This window comes from Photinus pyralis, unplaced genomic scaffold (assembly GCF_008802855.1).
Source record: "Photinus pyralis isolate 1611_PpyrPB1 unplaced genomic scaffold, Ppyr1.3 Ppyr1.4_LG10, whole genome shotgun sequence".
Taxonomy (NCBI): Eukaryota; Metazoa; Arthropoda; class Insecta; order Coleoptera; family Lampyridae; genus Photinus; species Photinus pyralis.
Genome location: NW_022170250.1, coordinates 16,071,636 through 16,094,226, shown reverse-complemented (window position 1 = coordinate 16,094,226; position 22,591 = coordinate 16,071,636). Strand labels below are relative to the sequence as shown.

Below are 22,591 nucleotides of genomic sequence, written 5' to 3'. Positions count from 1 at the left end.
ATGTACAATTTTGCTCTAGGACTTTGATTGATTTGATTTATTTCTTTGTGCCATTTGGCGTAAAATATACAGGAATTACAATAATTTGGATGTATATATATATATAAATATATAATATACATATATATAAAGATAGATTAAAATAGAGATATCGAATAAAAGTTAAAAATATGTAAAAGAGTTAACAAGTAATAAAATTGTAAAACAAAAACACTGATAAAACAGTTAGTACATAACATGTAACATTGATAAAAAAACGCACCCAGTGGATACAAAGCCATTTAAAAAAGAAATGAGAAACTTATTTTTTGAAATGTTTATATATCGAAATTGATTTTATGTGTTCTGGGAAAGCGTTGTAGAATCCTACACCCATTTTCAAATATGAGGTATCATGTACTCTATTTTTTGATATGGCTAAAGCGAAGTTGCTTTTAAATCTAGTGATATGATTTTATAGGTTTTTAGAGTTTTTTCGATATTTTTTATGGTAAAGGAATTATGATCCGAGGGATCTTAGGTACTACACCCTGTATAGAGAAAAACGCAATCCAACTTACAGTAGACATGTGCAAATATTACTTTTCCCGATGAACAGTTCGTGTGTATCTTCTACTTCCACAATAACAGCAGACGGGCCAGGAAGAAGACAAGGCGTCAATCTTTCACGTGCTCCATGCAGCGAAAAAGACGAGCCGGCTCTTTCTCTATTCGTCGATCTATTTTCTTTGACAACCTTTCAAATAACTCTAAAGAATCTGGAAAAGGGTTGCGACTCCAGCGCCTACGCTTTTAGAATGTTTCTGCATATCATCTAAAAAAATACGCTTCATAATAAGGCGTATGTATAGTTAACCACACAAAAACGAAGGATGGCGGGTAACATGTAAATACCTATTGAGCCTACTTGTTTCGCTTTAAAAGTGTGGTTTTCCAAACGCGCAGAGGAGGTACTACCATTTAGATTCAAAAGTGGGGGTATGCTTGATGTATTCCTGGCCATGTCGTCTATTTTCATGAGTGAAAACCCATGAGAGGATAGTCCGTCATATCAGTATGGGGAACGATAAAAAACCAACGGGAAACATTTCCAACCACGTGACATTAGTCTAGGGGCAGTAACCACAAGACGAAGTATACTGAAAATTGGTACCAAAGGGAGCATCAGAATTTTAATCCTTTGTACCAAGACCTGAAAACTTTCTCCCTAAAAGAGTTTCCGCAAAAGAGCCCTGGGATCCTCGCAAATTCAATTTGACAAACGAACAGACGATCCTGTAATAGAAGTGTACAGGTGACTGGTGAGGAAGCAATATAGCGGGGAGAAGAGGGGTTGCAAGATTAGGTTCATCTGTTCAAACATTGCTGGAACTCAACCCCATAAGGGCTGATTGTTGAAGTTCAATTATTAAATAAATTAATGAATAACAACTATGCAAAATTGTAAGTTCTTTATACAGAAAAATTACTTTATAAACAGGAACAAGTAAAATAACTAACAATCGTATTTTATACAATAATCACAATTTCAAAATATTCGAACGTTTACGTATTATGTAAAGTTTATTGAATAGTCACACGAACGCAATTCATTATTTCCGGTTATTAACTACATTTATCACTCGCGATATTACACATAAATCTTTTTCATAAACATTGATAAGACCAAACAGAATCATTTCGACAACGACGTTTCTCGATAATCGGATTTGGTGTCGAACGTCTGCGTGGTCTTATCCTTTTTTCATAAATCTGGTACGGACGTATCGAACATTTTCATTTCTTGTAGACCGTTACATCTGTCCATACGCGGTTGCGAATACGCCCTTTGAAGGGCGTGTAAAGACGTTGAGGACAAAGTTCGTTCTAGTATTTCGCCCCAATGCTTCTCGGAGATTCCCTCGAAGTCACAGCCTGGTGTATGCGTCACTGTTGTATTACAGCACCTTTGGAGGTGCTGCTGGTGGTGAAATTGTTGAATTTTTTTGTTGGGTTTCCGACAACACATCTGAAACAGACACATACAAATTAGTACCTACATTAGAATTCTGCGTGCATTTTTTTAATTGCCTAAAGACTAGGGAACGAGGTCTCGTTTTACTACGTTAAGTAATTACTGCATTTCATAATAGAGTGAGTTTTAGTATTCCGCAACAGATACCGATATGCTAACAAATAGGTAAGCGAGCAGACAACGTTAATTAAACGATGAATATAGACATTTCGTTGGAAATACGACCCCCTTAAGCAAGCCGTTGATGTATTTTTAAATTTTAGAGGCTCAAAATGCAAATCTTAATTCATGTAGATATCTGCTTCATGTTCGTGTAGAAAACAGTGCAAAATGAGTGTAAGTACACACCGGTCCTTATTTGAAGAAGTGACTAACGTTCTCTACAGTGTACACGTACTATCCCCAACACGTATAACTGTCCTCCACCCACCCTGCACTTTTGTCAACACAATTTTAATTAAATTTTTACCGCGATTTATGCAGAAAGTTAGATTATCTTTTAACTTAATTTTTCCCAATTAGCATAAATACTCTAGAGCTTGAGGAGCGTTTTATAAAAAAACTCGAGGTTCCTTCAACCTTTTAGTGAGGAACTCCTGTAAGTTGTCGGAAATGATCTTTCTAGACACGCATAACTGAACAATTAATTGCCCTTTTTTGTCCAAATAAGTGATATTCTTGGTGGAAATTCAAAGAATCGATTTGATAACTGCGGTGCAACTGTGGTGCGTATTTTTAATCGTTTAATTTCTATTGAGCATTGTTTTTTAATAACATTTTAACCCTATTCGTTTTTTTGACAACCATCGGGTCCAGTATTTGTGTTTGGAACGTAAAATATTACAACACGAGTTCAGTAGTTATTGCTAAAAAATAAAAAAAAAGCAATTCTAACGCACCCAAAATACGGATTATCACGAAAATTAGAAGGACGCAATGAACAGAGATAACGTAGCGTAAGAATAGTTTACGTAGGGAGATGACAAAACTGCCTTATGACAATTTCAGTAGGCGCGCTAATGTATTTTGTTGTTACAATGAACAAAATTGTTAAAACTGCTGTGTAAATGTTCAATGCCGAGAACCTGAAGAGAAGTACGCATTCTTACGTAGTGAAGTTTTCTTCTACTCGTTAACCCCAAACAGTTGTATTAACAAAATGGCGGTTTGTTCGTAACTTTTAAAATACAAGGATACACCAGAAATGACGTTCCGAGAAATTTCGCATCATTTAAAAATTCAAACAGGTGCTGTGTTACCGTCGGTGAGGCTCCACTTTTCTTTCCTAATTCATTGTCACTGAAGCAGCGTTGTATCTAATCTAACACAATTCTGTAATCTTTGAATCTTAGAGAAAAGATTATTGTAATTCTAAACTTGACTGGTGCATAAAAGTTAGTTAGGAAACTTTGGATTTGAAAATTCTATTTTTACCATATAAACCCAAAAAATTTGGATTTTTTTAAAACGATTTGAGTTTTGTCTGGAAAGTTTTAGTTCGTTCAAAATTAAACCTCCGATTTAGGGCAGGTTCTACAATTACACATTTACGCAGAATAAGATATTCTTGGAATAACTGCCATAGCAACAAGTATACCATTGGTTGGTGCAATGGTCACCAACGCAACCGTCGAAGTTTATCATAGGTATAATTCGAGTGCGCGCCGTCGTAACGAGTGATCGATCGCGATTATAAGTGTCAATTAAGAATAGAACTAATTTGTTAACATAAACCAAATCGTGAGGGTGAGTACCACCCTTACTTGCCGCCGCAATGCCAACTGCTATCTGTGGTGTTTGTCGGGTGGATCTTAATCGTACAGATAAAGTTATTCTTTGTGCTAGTTGGTGCCAAACTTACTTTCACACGAAGTGCGTTAAAGTCAGTGACGATGAAGTTAAATTTATTAACTCAAAAAAGAACTTTAATTGGTTCTGTGACCCCTGCGCTATCCACGAATCACACAGCCTCAGGAATATCTTGACTAACATCAACAAAGTGACGATGAACTGGGATAGAGTTATGGAAAGTCAGCACGAGAAACTGATGAACCACGAGAAGCTATTAAAGGATACTTTAGACCAGGTAAATACCCAAAATGTCAGCATCAGCAAGGATCTAGCGCAAGTTCTCCAAACTCAATCTGAAGTGAAGCTTACTTATGCGGACAAGTTGAAACAGAAAACCTATGACCCAGTTATCATTGTTAAGCCCAAGGACGCGAACCAACCCTCCAAGCAAACCTTCACCACCCTCAAAGAAAATATCGGATCCAATTACCCGAGAAGTTACCGGAATGAAAACTCTACGTAGAGGAACCATTGTTGTTGAATGTAAAAATAAAGAAGCTGCAGCCAAACTTAAGGAGGAAGCCGAAACGAAACTGGGATCCGACTACATTCTTTCCTTACCAAAACAGAAGATGCCGAAGATTAAAATCGTAGGCCTCAATGACAAGATCGGGAGTACCCAAATGAAGGAAATGATTCTCGCGCAGAATCAATTCCTCGACGAAGCCGCGTACATAAACGTCGTACACATAACGGAAGATAAAAGAAATCCTAACAGGTATTTGGCTTACGCTGAGGTTGACGGTAATAGTTACCGGAAAATTCTAAGTGAACAAAAGCTTAACATAGGATGGGACCGTTGCAGAATTTATGATGCTGTGACAACTAGAAGATGCTACAAATGCAATGGGTTCGGACATAAGGCAACTGACTGTAGCAAAACTACTACCTGCCCCAAATGTGCGGGAGCCCATGACCTAGCGAGCTGTAAAGCTTCGGACGCGGAAATCAAATGCAGTAACTGTGCCAACGCCGTTGAGAAACTAAAAATGAAACTGGATGTACAGCACCCGGCCTGGAGTGTTGATTGCCCAGTCTACAAAAAACGACTCGATCAAGAAAGAAGCAGAATTGATTTTTTAGGCCATCCCCAACACTAATCAAGCAAGGAAATAGGTACGGATCAACGCTCTCAATCTATTATCAGAACGTAAGTGGAATGCGAACGAAAGCGCAATCTTTCAAAAATAAATTGGCAATTACAAATTACGACATTATTCTACTGACTGAGACCTGGTTAACGGAAAATTTTCATGACGCTGAGTATTTAAACAATCAATATGCGGTCTTTCGCAATGACCGTAATTACGAAGAAATGAAGTGCACCATGGGAGGCGGAGTTTTAATCGCAGTCAAGACCGATTTGAATGCTGAAAAATTGGAATTTCAAAGTGATCTAAATGAAATATGGGTCAAACTTAAAATTAATAATACTTCATACATTATTGGTGTTGTCTACTTTCAACCGAAATCTGGTATTGATAAGTACGTGAGTTTTACCAAAAGTTTAGAAACAATTGAAAACATGTTGCATTCATCGGAAGTGTTAATAGCAGGCGATTTTAACCTACCACAAATTGTTGACGCCACGTATAATTTCGAAAACGCGAGTGCTAAATGCAAAGTAATTAAAAATATAGCTTCGATGTACAACTTAAAACTCATTAATACGGTTAAACTTAAAAACTGCAATAATAGAACCCTTGACCTAATTTTAACTAACTTAAACGCGGAAATTAAATCTGCTGTCGACTCACTGGATAAAATTAATCCACTTCATCCTGCACTAGAAATAGTCTACAAAGTCCATAGACCAGCTAAGCGAATTACTAAATTAACCAACTTCAATTTCAAAAAAGCAGATTTTCTTAAAATGTACGTCCTTTTTCGCGATATTAATTGGAAGGAGTCTCTTATCCTGAAGAATTTCAAATCGGTAGATGATGCAGTAACTAGCTTTAATCAAACGGTAATGAACATTTTCGATGAATGTGTCCCCAAAGTTACAATTAGGAGTGCCAATAAGTATCCTAGCTGGTTTAATATAGACATTATTAAGAAAATCAAACAGAAAAATAAGTTTCGGTTACAGGGCCAATCGGAAGACTTCATTGAAGCCAGAAAAGAACTCAAAAGAATGATCCACATTGCTCATAAGAGGTACATTAATCAAATTGAAATGGATCTGCGGAAGAATTCCAATAAATTCTGGAGCTACATCAAGTCGTTGAGGAAGATTAGTCAACTACCTGGAGTTTTTGAGTACAAAGACACCTCGTTAACGGACGCCAGAAGCATTGCGGACGCCTTTGCATCCTTCTTCGAGTCAGTCTACACTATGGAGAGGAACGATGACCCGGAAGATGACGTGGAATCGGACCTGGTGCTATCCAAATTGCACTTGAATCAGTTACATGAATCCGAGATACTGGAAGCAATTAAAAAATTGAAACCGAGGTCGGCTATGGGCAAACTTGTTTTAAATTGCGTAAGTAATCCGACCGTCAAATTCTTGAAATCATATTTATCTCTCCGTAAAACAAGAGTGAAATTCAATGGTGTGAATTCAGCCGAATTTTATCCCTCATCAGGCGTTCCCCAGGGAACACTTCTTGGTCCTTTTCTGTTTCTCTTATACATAAATGATTTACCGCGAGTGATAAAAAACTCGAAAGCACTACTATTTGCGGACGACCTAAAACTTTTTAATAAAGTCCAATCCCCAAGTGACTGTTTAAATATTCAAGAGGACATTAACTCAGTAATTAAGTGGTGTATCAAAAATAAACTAAAACTAAATATCAATAAGTGTAAAGTCCTTACTTTTACTAGATCGAAAAATCCCTTACTTTTTGACTATAAGATGAATGGAAAGGTCTTACTAAGAGTCACCTCCGTTAAGGACCTGGGCGTGTTTTTCAATACCAACCTTAACTTCAACTTACACATTGAATACCTAACAAATGAGTGTTACAAACTTCTTGGTTTCGTTATCAGAAATACACTCAATTTCACGAATATACAGACAATGCTAACCTTATATAATGCGTTTATTAGATCCAAGCTTGAGTATGCTGCATGTATCTGGTCTCCTCAAACTCTCAAATACTCAGACATGATCGAAAAAGTGCAGAAAAAGTTCATCCGAGTAATGTTTTTTAGGTCAACCCAAAATTATCCACATTTGATCTCTTACGGTACCCAGCTTAATTACTTAAATAGTACTTTCGGCTTAGATATAACGAGGTTAGAAACCCGACGGTACATTGCCTCCACAATTTTTGTCTTCAAAATTTTACACAATTTTATACTCTTCCGAATTACTTCAAGAAATTAAGCTTAAGGTACCATTTGTTAAGCTAAGGCAAAATAATACTATTTTTGCAGTTAACAACACAACTTCCCCACTTATTAAGATCTTGATCACTTTAAATAAGTTGTCCTCAGTTAATTCTATCGACTTTTTTCACGATCCTCTAAATTCAATAATAAATAAAATTAGATCTTAAGTCCTAAATATTTGTTCAGAGCCCCAGTGCCATGTAATTGGAATTTTTATTCTGTATGGTTTCTGGTTAAATAAATAAATAAATAAATAAATAAATAAATTCTCGGTATACGTAGAATCGGCCCTTAGTGAATCCGTTGCAATTTTAGATAAACTTTGTGCACAAGGTGTTCTTAAATATGATGTATATACCTACGGAGGGGGTTGATCCAGGGGTCATGTTCTATTTTCTACCTCTGAACCTTCTTTCGGTGTCCCACTGGTAAATTGTGAAACAAGAATTATATTTTCTAGTTTGTTTGGAAACTTTTTTGTCTGTTGTAATTTTTTCGTATCTGTGACCGTGATCGAGAAAAAATATATAAAAATCAATTTTCCATGGTTAGCTAAATGAAAGTATAATTTCTAAAATGGGGCAGTAGGACGTGACTTTATTTCGACAATCGCTTGTATTTATTAGTTTTGACAGTTCGCATTTGAAATTGTATCTTTATATGTTTATAAATTAAAGGTATAAATTGTAAAGTGGACCGTAGAACTATAACACCCTGTAGACCGGTAATGAAGCGGTCGCGGGCATATGGCTATATTACCTTACAGTAATAAAATAAAATAAACCCATTCCGTATTTACATTTGTATTTAGGAACATCCTGTATGCAAATTTGTCATATTTGGTTATTAGATTCAATAGTAACTACAGATTAGTTGCAAGAAGGATGTGGGAAAAACTGAATCCATTGGGATATTCTGGCATCCAAAAAAATGGTAAAGGTTATTGTAAATTGGAATTGTTGCAACATTTGATTTTTATTTCATTAATAATAAATTATTCAAAACGTGGTAATTTGGGTGAGTTTACTGAGACATTTAACATTTTAATTTAAAAAAACCAAAGAAGTTCAATTTCTCTTATGCATTGCATACCCGTAGTTACGGGTTATTTGGAAAAGTCAATAAAACAAAATTACTGAAATAACTATTACAACTGATTGTACTCTAACCAGGGAACAGGAATGTGGCACTTAGGGGCAGGGCAAACTTTTGGGACTGCCAGACGAAAATTTTTTGTTTATTAAAAAAAACCGCTTATTTTTGTCGGCTTTTCGATTCCATTTTTTTTTCATACTTATACGTCGCAGCATAAATTTGCATACATACTGTATTTCACAATTTGGCTGCCATTTGAGTATATCAGTACTGCGTTTAATAATTATACTGTACCTATTGTTGATGAATGGCTCCATATTGAATTAGTGTTTGGTCTAATGGTTGTCGAAAAATATTGCACTAATTTTGTTTTTATTATAGAATGTTAGTCGCGATTAACATTCTATAATAAAAACAAAATTAGTGCAATATTTTTCGACAACCATTATACTGTACCTACTTGTTTGCATCGTAAAATGCAGTACTGTAACCTACCATAAGACAATAGCAGCGACTGTTAGTAGTAAAATCGTCCAATATTCAACACAAATTATCGGTTGCGCGTAAATTTGACGCTAGAAGTTTTCCACTTACTATGCTGTCAATCTAGTAGAGTTGCAATCATAAAGTTTAAACCAATCATAAAGCAGATTTTAAGCGATTTCTAACACAAGAACACGTATGGTGTCATGCGGAATACAATCGTCCACGCAAGAAACTGTATAAGAAAATTTGTTGTATACGACTTCTAGCGCAAGAAGCAATATAAGAAAATGTACAGTGCGATTCCGTATTAACGATAAATGCCAACGATACCCATTCAGAGTTTTTCCAGGGATATAAAAAAAATAAGTACACATTGTGGTAATTTAATTATATTCGAATATGAACGGATTTATCATTGTTTTGTAACGTCCTAAGCTTTTTTACTCAAATCACCGTCCTATTTAAATGGACAAGGAAGACGTGGGTATTAATACAGATTCATTAAAATTATAATTAGTTGTCAGATAACATTTACGGACATGATACAGTTGCTTCCATGGGTATTAACTGTTTTTTACATTTAAAAAAAGGTGGATATAAATTCTATTATCAAGTTATTCACTTTGCACCTGACAAAAGATATTAACAAGTTTTTAAACTTAGATATCTGCTGCAGGTATGAATTCAGTGTTGATATGTTTTTTTTCTCTTTTTTTTCTCTTTTTCCTTTTAATGTCCAATGTACCCATGTTTGTGTGAATCAAACTCCGTAGATTTTATTTATTTGTAGTGTAATAATTTTTAAGTTTAAAGCGAAAAATATTTTGTTGTTTTTTATGTACAAATAAATGGCTTATTATATTATTATTATTATTATTATTATTTTTTATATTAGGAACGGTGTACAGAAAATTGTGCCGTGTATGATTATTAAGTTCAAGTTACTTCAGAGAATCTTGGTCACAAGAATTCATAGCGAAAATCTGTAAAGAAAAATGTAAATTGGAAGTCTTTCACTATTTGATTTTTCATCAATACCTATGTCTGAACTTAAGCTCGCTTTGTGTTTAATTATGCAAGAAATTTTCAAAAACCAAAGCTTGAAATCAATTTTCAGCAAAATTAGAGAAGGAGAAATTTCTAATCACAGTAAAAATACTCACGTTAAGGGCTAGCCGGAGGTGACTTTAAATTCTCGTTAAAAATGTAGGTTCATTTAATAACAAATTTTTTGCTTCAGTGAAGGGATGATCGATCCCTTTAATTGCAGTACACGTTTTCATCTTCGCAAATCATACTTATTGCCAGAAGTTGTGACAAAAACACCTTCAATGGCTACTACCATTGGATATACATATACAATGCTACTACGTCAATTAATGCCCTAGGTCGACCTTTTTAGGTCTACTGGATTGGGCTAATAGAGAGATTTTTATCTATGGTAAAGGAATCATTTTGTTGTTACGAAACCAACCTTGAGAGGAATCGCGCAATCCTGCACAACTTATATTTTTTTTTAATTAAATATCGTCTTTCTAGAACTAAGATTTGCCGTTTATTTCTTGCAGACCAAATCTGGTGCATTCTAATTCTGCCACATTCTGATGGATATTTGTGATCTTTATCTAATCATTGAATGCGTGGTTTCGTGTGGAAAAAACAAGAACCACCTTTATAATAATGTGTTACTTTGTTTTATGTACCTACTTAATGTATATCACAAAATATTTCCCACCATAAACTACAATTGCGGTGTTTGTATTGGCCGTATCTGCAGTATTTCATGTATCACGTGACAATTTGAAAATACTAATTTAATAAATGCAACTATAGATAATAATCAACTTTTTCCTAAAACATCAGTAAATTTAAGTAACTAATAATAAAATTTTGTTGACGTTGCCAATAGTAATACTTACTTTGACCTCTAATAAAAAGTGTAGATTCTACTTTACCCCACCAAAAAAAGAAACATTTTCGTTTGAATGTTCTCAACTTTCATTTTTATTACTGTGATAAAGCTGTAAAAATAATTAAGTCGATGGATTTGAAAGCAACAGATTAAACTAATTAACTTGATTTATTTTTCCACCCGGTGTGGTCCTTGCGAGATCGCTTATAATTTATGCAGTTAAACGCGCGCCGTCTAAAACCCTCATTATTTAACGAAAAAATGGATGCCTTGGCCTAGATAGGTTTCGACGCAGCGTTTACGAAAATAAATATAATGAGGTCCTTTATTAAATTCTAAAACGAAATATTTAAAAATGCTACAAGTTAATTAATAATCACAGCCAACACATCACACAATGTCAAACAAACTACTTCCGTTTTGCGAACCTAGCTCCAAACTTTACTGCGGCAGAGTGTCGACATTATATAACAATTTTGTCTTAATCTCCGTATATTATAAACGAGCCGAGTTACATTTCTATGAGTGGAATTGTTTTGAATACTTTGACAGTTCGATATCCCTCCATCAGACCTACAGGATAAACTACACAAATGAGTTGTCTCAAAAGTCGACTCCAAATCAAGTCATTTTGTTTTAGATAATCTGTTTTCCGCTGATCCGAATTTCGTTTTACTAAGGAGTTATTTTGGTTGGGTATTAGGTACTTGCATTAATAAAGAGAGTTAAGCAGTTGCCCTTCGAGTTTATACTCAGAAAGTTCACTTATCCCTTTATATTAGGTACAACTTCACTTCAAATTTAGGTGAGTCATAGATGTTCCAGCAAGTGTTAACTTTTCGAGAAAGTGTGTGAAAACATAAGAAAAATACTTTCCACACACATGTACAATTTTATCCGAAATCACGTAAATAACAGAACGTTTCGCTTTATTGTAGAAAATGGTCCTCTTGCCAATGACAAGGTTTTTGATTGTTATTACTATGGGGTTTAAATAACATCCCACAATTAACAAATGAACCCTTCAGTGAAAAATTGGAAGTACTTCGTCTCACAATGATCAGAAGAACAACTGCAATTCATTTCGCTGACAGCTTTACTTCCACCTTACAAAAAGAGCGTTGTCGGGTATTGATCTTCTTTTCACAATTTTAGCTTTGTTTATTCGGAACAAAGTTAGTAATTATTACACTGGTCCCAATCATTTCAGCAGGCAAAACTTGCGCACGTCCGAATGGTTGAAATTCCATTACTCTTTGACATTCATGGCGACAAACCTGACGTGTCAGAGTGGAATGGTACAGCAAATGTTTTATCATTGTGTAACACAAAGAATTGTCGTCAAAATGCTGAAATTGCAGAATCGATAACATATTACTGTGTACCGTTACCAGCTTTCTATAAAAATGGTTCCCAGACTAAAAATGCACCCCAATTGTAAATTAAACGAGAAAACCAGGTTAAATGAACCATGTATAAACGCCGACAATAATTTATATTTTCGTTCATGAATTTTAACAAATTGCGCCGGGGCCTCTTTTCATTTAAATTCACTTGTAATTATCTTTTTCGTTTCATATGCAAATTTGTATTCTCCACCATGGATTTTCATCAGACGTGTAGGTGAAAAAATCATTCGCCGCACGCACTATTAAAATTCGGATGTGACACAATTAAATTTTAATTATGGAATAGCTGGACCAACAAAGGTACCTAATGGAGTTAATGGTGATGCTAAAAAGAATGCTTTTAAAACATAAACTGCGACGAGAAATTTATGTAAATCAATTCGGTCCTACTGAGGCGGGCACTTAAATTAAGGGGATTAAATCAACTATTACCGCGAGGAGGTATTTAATTAACGATGGCATTTAACGTTTTCCGCGAAACGTTTCCTTTTAAAGAGTTCATTTGATTATATTTGCTACTCTTTTTTAAAGCCAGAAAGTATAGAGATATTATAGAGATGAAGGCAGTTTGACTATAGGTACCATTAGGACGAATATAACTATGTTTGCAAGGAAACGTGACTGGTTAATTCTGCATAGATTGGGATGAGAAATATTTCTTTTGTAAAATTTAAACGCTACGCCACTTTGTGCCTTGTTCGGATTCGGGTGGAGGCTTAAAAGTGTATGTATATTTGTGTGGCCCCACGTTAGGCTACAAATAAATAATGCTGTGCGCAATGGTATGTGGTCAACTACACCACCCACAAAACCATCGTCCAGCTAGCCCAAAACAGATCAAAATTGAAATTTAGCATTTTATAATCTCTCCTTTTTACACTTCCAAAATCCCAATATTGACTTACAGTTTTAGAAAACTCGGTGACCTCGATCAACTTCCGAAAATTCCAAAGAATTTATTACAATTATTTTTATCAACACCTGTAAGTTAATCTTGGATACGAGAAGGTAAATCTGACAAAAACTCTATCTGGTTCGCACAATGGGTTCGAATAAGCCCACAATTAATTGATTGACAAAGACAAAAATTTATTTCGAACCACACGAAAAAGACACTAAACAGAATTCCTGAAAGAAAAAGAAGCTTAAAAAGCTTGTTGTTTATTACAACGCAATCAGGTGTTCTACCAAGAAAATCTGATATCTTTGATATCCCACTAACAATTCCATTACAAGGAGCCAATGGTTTACTTAATAACAGAAAACATGTGGGAGATTTCTAAGTGTCAACCTCTGGAGTTAGTTTTGAATGCCTGTCAGTCAACCAATAGATTTTTTGAGTTGAAGAACGAATTGCTATCTTTTTGTGAAGATGTGTACTTTTCATGTGAGACGTCGGTCTAAGTGCATTCCTAGTTTGAGAAGAAATGTTTGGATTGTGGTGGCAAGCTAAGATGGCAGTATCATTAGCAAAAGTTGCTGCTAGCATGCCGTGGATTGTTGGCAAATCACCCGAGGTGAGATATAACAGCGGTCAACGAATACTGCCTTGCGGGACTATCAGAACTGATTTTGTAAAGGTATTTGTGTTCATTCTTGGATTTTACAAGAAATCAACAATATTCAAGGTAAAATTTCAAGATAAGGAAAGATTATGGGGAAAAGCTTTTGTTAATTTGTACAGTAGACCTAGATGCCATACCTTATCAAATGCTTGGAGATATATCTAGAAATACTGCTGGGCAGAATTCCTTTTTTCAAGGGCTTGATTAATACTTGTTCTATGGTTCAATGGTTTCCTTAAAGTCTTTAAGGTTTTATTTTATGAATAAGTAGTTTAGTATAACGGATAGTAAGCTTATGGACCGGTATGATACATCTTAAGGCTTTACCAGGTTTTGGAATAAGGATTTCTTCCAGATTCCATTGCAGCAGAAAGTATCCTAATCTTAAGGTGGCATTGTAGATTGCTGTTATTTCCTTAAGTGACATTGCCTTAAGAATTTTTGCAAGTTTTTAAATCATGTCCTGGGCTTCTTTTTATGATTTCGTCCTGTTCTAATGCATTTGGTTACTTGCCTAACTGAGAACTTAAAATTACTTACAGTTTTTCTCTCTTTTAATAATCTGGTCGTCTGAATAGAGCTTACTGCTTAACTCCACACGCAAACGCTGACAGCTTTGAATTTAAATTTTCTTTAGAATCTTGGTGATAAACATACAAAGAAACGTACATTTTTCAACCGTCACGAAACAGCTAGCAGCAGTCTATATAACTTACCGTATTTAACAAAACACCACCTCCATAATAATAAAATAAATCTCCTTCCGGTTTTTTTTTTACAAAGCGCCAATCATAATTAGCCTTGATAACGCCAGCTTTGGAAGGTTGGGGAGGGTTTTATCCCTTATGGTGCTCTAAAGAACGAAATGTCAAAACGAATATCTCGAAAGGGAGGAGTCGGAAGAGAGTACTCGTAAAGGGTAAGCGGAACTTCTGGGCGAGATTCATGTACTGGTGATGTCAACACTTTCAGTGCAAATATATGCATAACGAAGTGTTGGAGGAAGGCACTCGCAAAAAGTGATTGGAACTTCTACAGGGGATATATGTAGATAAAAATGAGTTTTCAAATAATTTATTTTTCTGTTCCTATAGGTAATCGATAATACTGATTCATCATCAGACCTTTTTATTTCAGCTAAGAAAAATTCTCCTAAAAAGCCAATACATTTTCGCTCAAAATTGACAGATTTAGAAGCATTTCATCGCTTACCCAAGGTAAGTAATTAGAAACCTATCTGCAATACTAAATCTTCCCTAATTGCATAATGAAGAGACCTTTTAAGTACTTAAGTACTTCGTTTTCCTGAAAAAGAAAAATCCTAAATCTGACCTACCTAAATAAACTAGATGACAGTAATGCCAATGTAAAGTTTAGAAAAATTATGGCAGTCTAATAACTGATATTAACAGAAAATAATTGGTAATATAATTTTGAAGTATTCACATTACCTACATTTATATATGTATAGCCTTTATTGGTGTATTTATCTTTCCAATAAGATTTATTGCCTCATCCATAACGTGTGGCAACAACGTAAGTGATTACTTACTAACTGATATCTTTCAGAAGCTAATGTGCACAATTATAACATGTTGGATAATATATGATCACTTCGTAAAGACGGAGAAACGCCATTTGTACCAAAATCCCTAGAAACGAGACCATAACCGCTGCGTTCGTTCCCACAAAAAAATATAAAGCGTTTATCAAGGACTTTCAGACGTATAACGCCATTAATGAAAGTATTTTTTAATGCGAATTGTTTACTACTACATTAATCTTGATAAAGAAAACACTTAGGGGAGCCATTCCACCATAAAAATATTTTATGTTCTATTGAAGCAAGTTGCAATTGTTATTTAAGTGGTGCTTATTGCAATCCTGGAAATCGTAAAGCTGAGTTATGGTGCCGAATTGTGCTGGTACTTGATTGCTTTGGACATATACAATTCCGCAAATGAAAGCAATGAAGTTAATATAACGTATTAATATTATTATTAAACACACGTGACTATTGAAAATGCGTCAATACAGCACTAGCACTTTATTTTATAAGCGCGTCTATAGGTGGAACATTTTATAAATGTACCAAAAGTCCTTTTAGGTTTAGCTGTCAGTCAATTCCGGTAAATTTGTGGGAAAAAGCATTGGAGAGGAATATCTGAGTAAAACTCGGGAACATAGTCGGCATAGAAAACGAAAATCAGATTTAATAGATGGCGGAGATCTAAAATGATGTAAATAGTTTACATTGCTTACCTTATTAAATATAATTTCCCTACTTATTCTTCTAAATTGATTATTGAGCAACCAGTACAGGAAAGGATTCCAAAAGCTATTACTTAATGCCAGCCATGTCACTAAAAAGTCCAACCCTGGTGGAGCCCTCGTGCCTGTACATGCGACTACGACTTCTTGTATTGTCCATGGTGTTACCAGTACTATAAACCCCAAAGACATTGCAGCCATTGTTCTTGAAGCGCTTGTACTCAAACGTCTCTCTTGAGTAATGAGCTGTAATTAAAGAATAATCTAGTTAGAGACATTTAAAACAACAGAATAAAAATTAAGTCTAAATAACTTTGAACGATGTGTGTCTGGTTAGTTATTTTTCTGGATAGTAAATTTAAACAAGTTAAAAAGTAATCGTAAACGATTTACATAAAGCGGATTTCCACTTGCATTCATTTCCCATTTGTAAGATGCAACTTCTGTTAAAATCGTAAAAATCCGGCCACAAATATGAAAGATAGCGTTGCACATGGGCAATCCATTGTTGACGTGCTGCTTCAATTTCAGTTTATGAGAAGAATTTCATTTCAATGCTTTTCTAAATAAGAAAGTTGGAACTGCGCATGCGCAAACCTAAATTTTAAAACTAATTTACTATAACTAACTAATAAACTAAGATTTTCCTTTGTTCCAAGCGCCTAAGTATCAAATTTCACTTAAATAGTTCCATAGATAAAAAAAGTTGGCACGGCGCATGCGCAAAATAAAATTTTGAAACTGGCGCTAGATTTTCCTTTATTCCAAGTGCCTATGATCACATTTCATTTAAATTCTTCCATAAATAAAAAAGTTGGCACTGCGCATGCGCAAAACCAAATTTTGAAATTGGCGTTTGATTTTCCTTTATCCCAAGTGCCTATGGATAAATTTCGTTTAAATTCTTCCATAAATAAAAAAGTTGGCACTGCGCATGCGCAAAACCAAATTTTGAAATTGGCGTTTGATTTTCCTTTATTCAAGTGCTTATGTATCAAATTTCGTTTAAATTCTTCCATAAATAAAAAAGTTGGCACTGCGCATGCGCAAAACCAAATTTTGAAATTGGCGTTTGATTTTCCTTTATTCCAAGTGCCTATGTATCAAATTTCATTCAAATACTTTTATAAGTAAAAAAGTTTGCAATTCGGTTTATAAATGGTCGAGATGCGAAAAGGGCACTGTGAATTTTGAATCGATTCGATCCAACTTTTGGCATTGCGTATTATATGGCTAAATCTATGCCCATATTGAATTTCATGCAATTCAGTTCATAACTAACGGAGATGTAAAAGCGATCGAACATTTCTAAACAAAGTTATCGTTCACACGGACAGATAGATGGACAGACAGACAAAGGAACAGACGGAGAGACCAACCGGCAGGCGACAGATAGCAATGCAAAATTATAAACGATCTCTAGGATCGTTAATAAACGGCAAAAGTGTAAAATTATGGAACATGTAAAAAACGGTTTTTTGTTTTTTTTACAATAACTTTTTTGTAAGCGGTACAGAAAAAATTCCTTCCTTGGTACAAGACTCGACACCATAACGAACCAAATAGCGAAAAAAGTAGAACAATAGCTCTTAAGATAAAAAACTAGTAGCGTCGCAAAGTTAGCGGACGGACGGACGGACGGACGGACGGACGGACGGACAAAGTGGCCACAATAGCGCATTTTTTTTTTATTTTTGTGGAAATGCGCTAAAAATGGGACACCAAAAGTTTTATTGTTTAATTGAAGGTATAAATTACAGTTTGCAAGCTAGTGCAGATTTGGCGTTATAGGCATATTTAGACAGTAATATTTAATTTCACTAGAAACCCAATATAGGTATAAAATACAATGCATATCGAAAAAACTATTTCGAAATATCTTTTTAAATATCTTCAGTAAAACATAAAAACGATTTTGCAAAATTGCATTTTGGTTAGCATCAAAATACGCAACTTTGCCAAATTTAAACTACCTACCTATCTCTTACAGTTCCCGAGATCCCCATGGTGGCCCTCGAATTTGAATCAGCCTGTATAGTTTTGTAATATTGTAACGGAATTGCTCCAGATATGACGTCGCCTTTGGCGCTCTGGAATTTTCTACGCGCGCGATAGTAGGAACATTCGAGAATGTACTGGACTTACATTGCTTGCGTGTATAAATGGTTGCGGACCGAACATCGCGGCAGTCTACTACCGAACGAGTACGTAAACATCGAGCGCGGAAATATAAATTGCGAAGTGTGAGTGATATAAATAATCGATATAAATTGTACGGATTTTATAGTGTTTTAGTTTTGTTTAATAAATATTGATATAAATCGAACCCGAAATTATAAAACACGTTACAATATTAACTAGTCACAAAAGATTTTTTCCCTACAAAAGGTGGTTTAGTAGTAATTTTTTAAGATGTCGAATGAAAGGTACTAAAAATCGTTTTTTTTTTCAAAATAACATAATAACAGCGGTTGATCAGCGGTTGGTCTTACAAAAAAGAGTTTCAAATAAAATGAAGGCAATTCCTCAAATTTTTTGTCATACACTTTTTTGTACTAATATGTTCCGAGTTACAGCGGCGGAGATATGAACTTTCCCCTAATGTTTATTCTCTTCTTTTTTGAACGTTTCTTGGAGAGGTATAATAATCTTGTAAATTCAAAGTGTAGGTACTCGTTTCCACACCACCTTGCGAAGTGCAGAACGTAGCGCGTTTTCTTACCACGCGATTATATTAGCAGCGTTTTCTTTTTGTGTCATCATCATGAGTGCTTAGGACAATACATTGTTGTGTGTTGTGTGTGTCAACAAGATGGTGCACCCGCGCACAATATCCTATTGGTGTGCGAATACTTATCGCGAAAAATAGACCATTGTGTGCGGATCCAGGTGCGGATGCACTTATCTTGCTGAAACCACCAGATTCCTACTCTTGTTTTTTGTTGTATTCGTAATAAAAAAATCCTACTCTATATAGTATGTACTTTTTACGTGATATACATATAAAAAAAGTTGATGATGATTTCTCTGAAACGAAACGTTGTACTCAAAACCATTCAACTGTGTCTTGTATAGCGCACCCTACTTCGTTGGAAAATGCTCTAAAAAGCCATACTTGAGTATGCAAAATCCGAGGGCCGCATTGTGCCAATTGACTCAAATTCATTATTAATCTACAGATTAATAATTCGGATCTGGCCGGAAGCCTTATTGGTTCAATTTTGTTTTATACCCCCTCCACCCGCACCGCGTAAGTCGATTGAGCGCATGTTATACCGGGTGGCGCACGGCAAGTAGGAACATAGGGATTTAGCATGGGAAATTAGTTTTATGCAATATCCTGCCCTCCTGTACATTTTACAGAAAAAATTGTAGAGTTTAAAGTTGTTCAGAATTAAACGGTGCATAAAAAACTGTTTTGACATGTTTTATTAAGCTTTTGGTATACCTGTACATTTAAAAATAAATTACCGTGCACCACCCGGTATATCTATTTTGATGATTATATTAGTGACAATTTTGTTTTTTTTTAAATAATTAAAAATAAATAAAAGTTGGCAAATGAAATTATTAATAAAAATAATAAGAAAATTATTTAGTGAAAAAATAAGATGCAAAGGTACGTATCCAAGAGAAAATTATTTAACTTGCAAAAGTAAACTAGGACTTTACGATCGCTATTATAGATTGCATATAACTAACTCTCTCTCTCTCTCTTGTCGTTTTCCACCGGCAACCAAACAGTACAAATTGTACTACATGAACACCTTTTCGAGCGGCGGAATACATGTTGCTGCTTCGTTGATGCAGTTTGAAGGATCAGATTGAGATCTGTCAGTGAAATAACTAAGCGCAAAGCCAAGATTCGAGAACAATTGGCGCAATGTAAATTTTCCTATGGCCCATTTTAGATAACTCAACGCCTTTACATTGTCGTATGGCCCATCTTAAAAAAAAACACCCTGTATAAGAAATCCAACGATGTAGCGCTTATACATACTTTTTTCCACCCAATCTACTCCTCGATCGCAACCACTTATAGAATGTAATACCGGTAAAATTCGACAAAGATTTTCGCCAAGGGGTTCAGCGGCCAAATGGCATCCAAATAGTTCTTCTTATAAGAACCGTGAAACCATATACCAAGACAACCAAGGCGTGAAAACTTATTCCAGAAATAAATTCCCAGGATGAAAACGTCTGTATCAGAGCTGAAGATTACGACATGAGCGGGGCCAACTTCACACAATATTTTAGTTCTTTTCGTTTTTCTTGGAAAGGTAAAACGTTAGACTCGCAATATTGGAGCAGCACAAAAGAGCAATAACGTAGCACTAACGATCGCATTGTTTTTTTTAAAAACGAGTCATGGGTTCACACAATATTTAGTTTTTTTCGTTTTTCTTGGAAAAATGAAATGCTGGAATCGCAATTTTTGAGCACAAACAGCACTAACAATCACATTGTAGTTTCATCTAATTAAAAATCTCTGGCATTTAATGGCGCTAACATAGTACTAACGCCGTGTGCGTTCGTTATTTCGATGTGTGAAGTTGGCCCTGTCCCGGTTTTTTAATTTTTCTCATATTATATAGCAGCACTAACGATAAGCTTCGAGCAGTAAATAGCACTAACGTAGCACTAACTGTCAACACATTTTTGTCAAATTATTTCATTTGGGCGGGGCCAACTTCGCATGGGTGAAGCAAATGGTACAATAGAACCAATAATATGGGAGAGAATGCACTTGTTCTAATTAAAGACGAACAAAGGACTCCATGTTTTGGTCTCTAGGGCGGATAATTGAGGTGCAACCAGGTACGGATTGAGTGGTCCGTGTTGTCACTGTAAAAACATCGCACGGCATTATATTTTAAATTTTAATTTAATAAAGTTAATTTCAGTTATATCGGGTGATCAAAAAGAACTGCAGACAGTTTAAATTGGGCGCTTTAAGCTTTTAATATTTTTTACTTAAGGAATTGACAAACATGTTTAGAAGGTAGTTTATTTATGCATTAGTGATTAAATTCATCCACCACTGCTTTTACATAAATGACATTTGGTATGTTACCAACGTTATAAATGTTTAGTTTTACGGAAAATTCAAATTGTCCGCACTATTTTTCGATCACCCGGTATAGCCTAGTATTTCTTAATAAGATTGTTGTGTATCTACCCTTATTTCACGTCGTAGTCCAAACCAGAAAGATTGTATAAATGCCGGAATATGTGCTGTTTGTGGTGAAATTCATGCAAAAATGTTGTACCTAAACTTCATATTTTAGAAATTTGTAAAATTGGCCGGCGTTCAATTATGCAGTCCTCGCAGGGAATGATACACCACTCTAACTGAAGTCCCACAAGCCAGCAGAGCCATTTTAGAAAAATGAAGGACGAAATGTATCAGAATTATAGGCCCTTTTTGGACACTTTAACAAATTTTCAGGCGGCATTCTTTAAAGAAAAAAACTATGGCTCTGCTGGCTAAAGACGAAGCTAGCTGACCACTTGTGAGACTTGCTTCGAAGGCGAAAAATTCAGATCACAAGATTATAGACTATAATTTATAGGCTTTTTTTAGACACTACAACAAATTTTCAGGCGGAAACTATGATTTTTGGCTAAAGAAGAAGCTCTGACCACATTTGCGATTTGCTTCGAACACGAAAAATTCAGATCACAAAATTATAGCTATTTATAGGCTTTTTTTAGACACTACAACAAATTTTCAGGCGGCATCCTTTAAACAAAAAAAACTATCATCCAGATCAGTTTGATTTTGCCCCTCTCGGAGATGTAGTGGATAAATAAAAATTATTTATTTATTCCCTATTTATTGTCCCTCTCTTGTTCTGGGCTCTCAACGGGCTTTCGCCCAATTAATATATTTATTTAAACTCTAACTTATATTTCAAAAATCCGATACAACTGAATACCAAACGATCCTCGAGATCTTCACACATACATCATTTTTACAATACACCCTAAGGGGTTGATTCTGTCCCACCTGATCAGCATAGCTTGTAACACAAATTTTTTGAAATGGAATTAGTTTTACTTTTATTTGAGGTGCCTGAATACAACATTTCATTTAAATACCTTAACAAATAGAAGAAAACCGACTGCGCATGCGCAAAACAATTTTTTTGATTTGGCATTAGTTTCACTTTTATTCGAGGTGCCTAGATACAGAATTTCATTTAAATATATTAACAAATAAAAAATTAGGATTGCGCAAATACAAAATCTGTTATGCGCATGCGCAGTATTTGTTTGCATCTGCATATTTGCCTGAAGTTTAAGGAATATTTACTAACACAGAAAACCGGACATTCATATGTTCTTTGTAACAAGAGTTAGAAACCCTTTTTGGAGGTTTGCGCCGTTTTTGGTCTGTAACTTTTTGGCCCGTTGGTCTACGTAGCTGAAAAACAATTGCGAACTTTGTTATATCCTGAAGAACATGTGTATATCGATTTTTAAAGCGATCGGTCATTTCTACACACTGACAGACAGACGGACAGACAGACGCACAGACAGGCAGCAATACAAAATTATAAACGATCTCGAGGTTCGTTAATAATATAATGAGACGAATAATTTTAATTTTTTTTTGTACTTCTTTCCAATTCAGGAATATCGT

At 35.1% G+C, this 22,591-nt stretch overlaps 1 protein-coding gene across 1 annotated transcript; it reads right to left on the bottom strand.

Moving 5' to 3' along the window:
* Positions 1 to 1,515: 1,515 nt before the first annotated feature.
* Positions 1,516 to 16,187, bottom strand: LOC116160850. The gene is made up of 2 exons (XM_031473978.1): positions 15,937 to 16,187; positions 1,516 to 2,008 (listed from the first exon to the last, which is right to left on the bottom strand). Exons 1-2 carry the CDS (start codon positions 16,144 to 16,146, stop codon positions 1,745 to 1,747), a joined length of 474 nt encoding a protein of 157 aa, XP_031329838.1. The 5' UTR covers positions 16,147 to 16,187; the 3' UTR covers positions 1,516 to 1,744.
* Positions 16,188 to 22,591: the final 6,404 nt, after the last annotated feature.

What these genes read in the sequence shown, in the direction of transcription:
- LOC116160850 (XM_031473978.1), bottom strand. Translation starts at nt 16,146, where the DNA reads ATGGCTGCAATGTCTTTGGGGTTTATAGTACTGGTAACACCATGGACA. An exon ending in GGGAAATTATATTTAATAAG is followed by an intron (nt 2,009 to 15,936) that starts GTAAGCAATGTA and finishes TGTCTGTTTCAG; the next exon opens with ATGTGTTGTCGGAAACCCAA.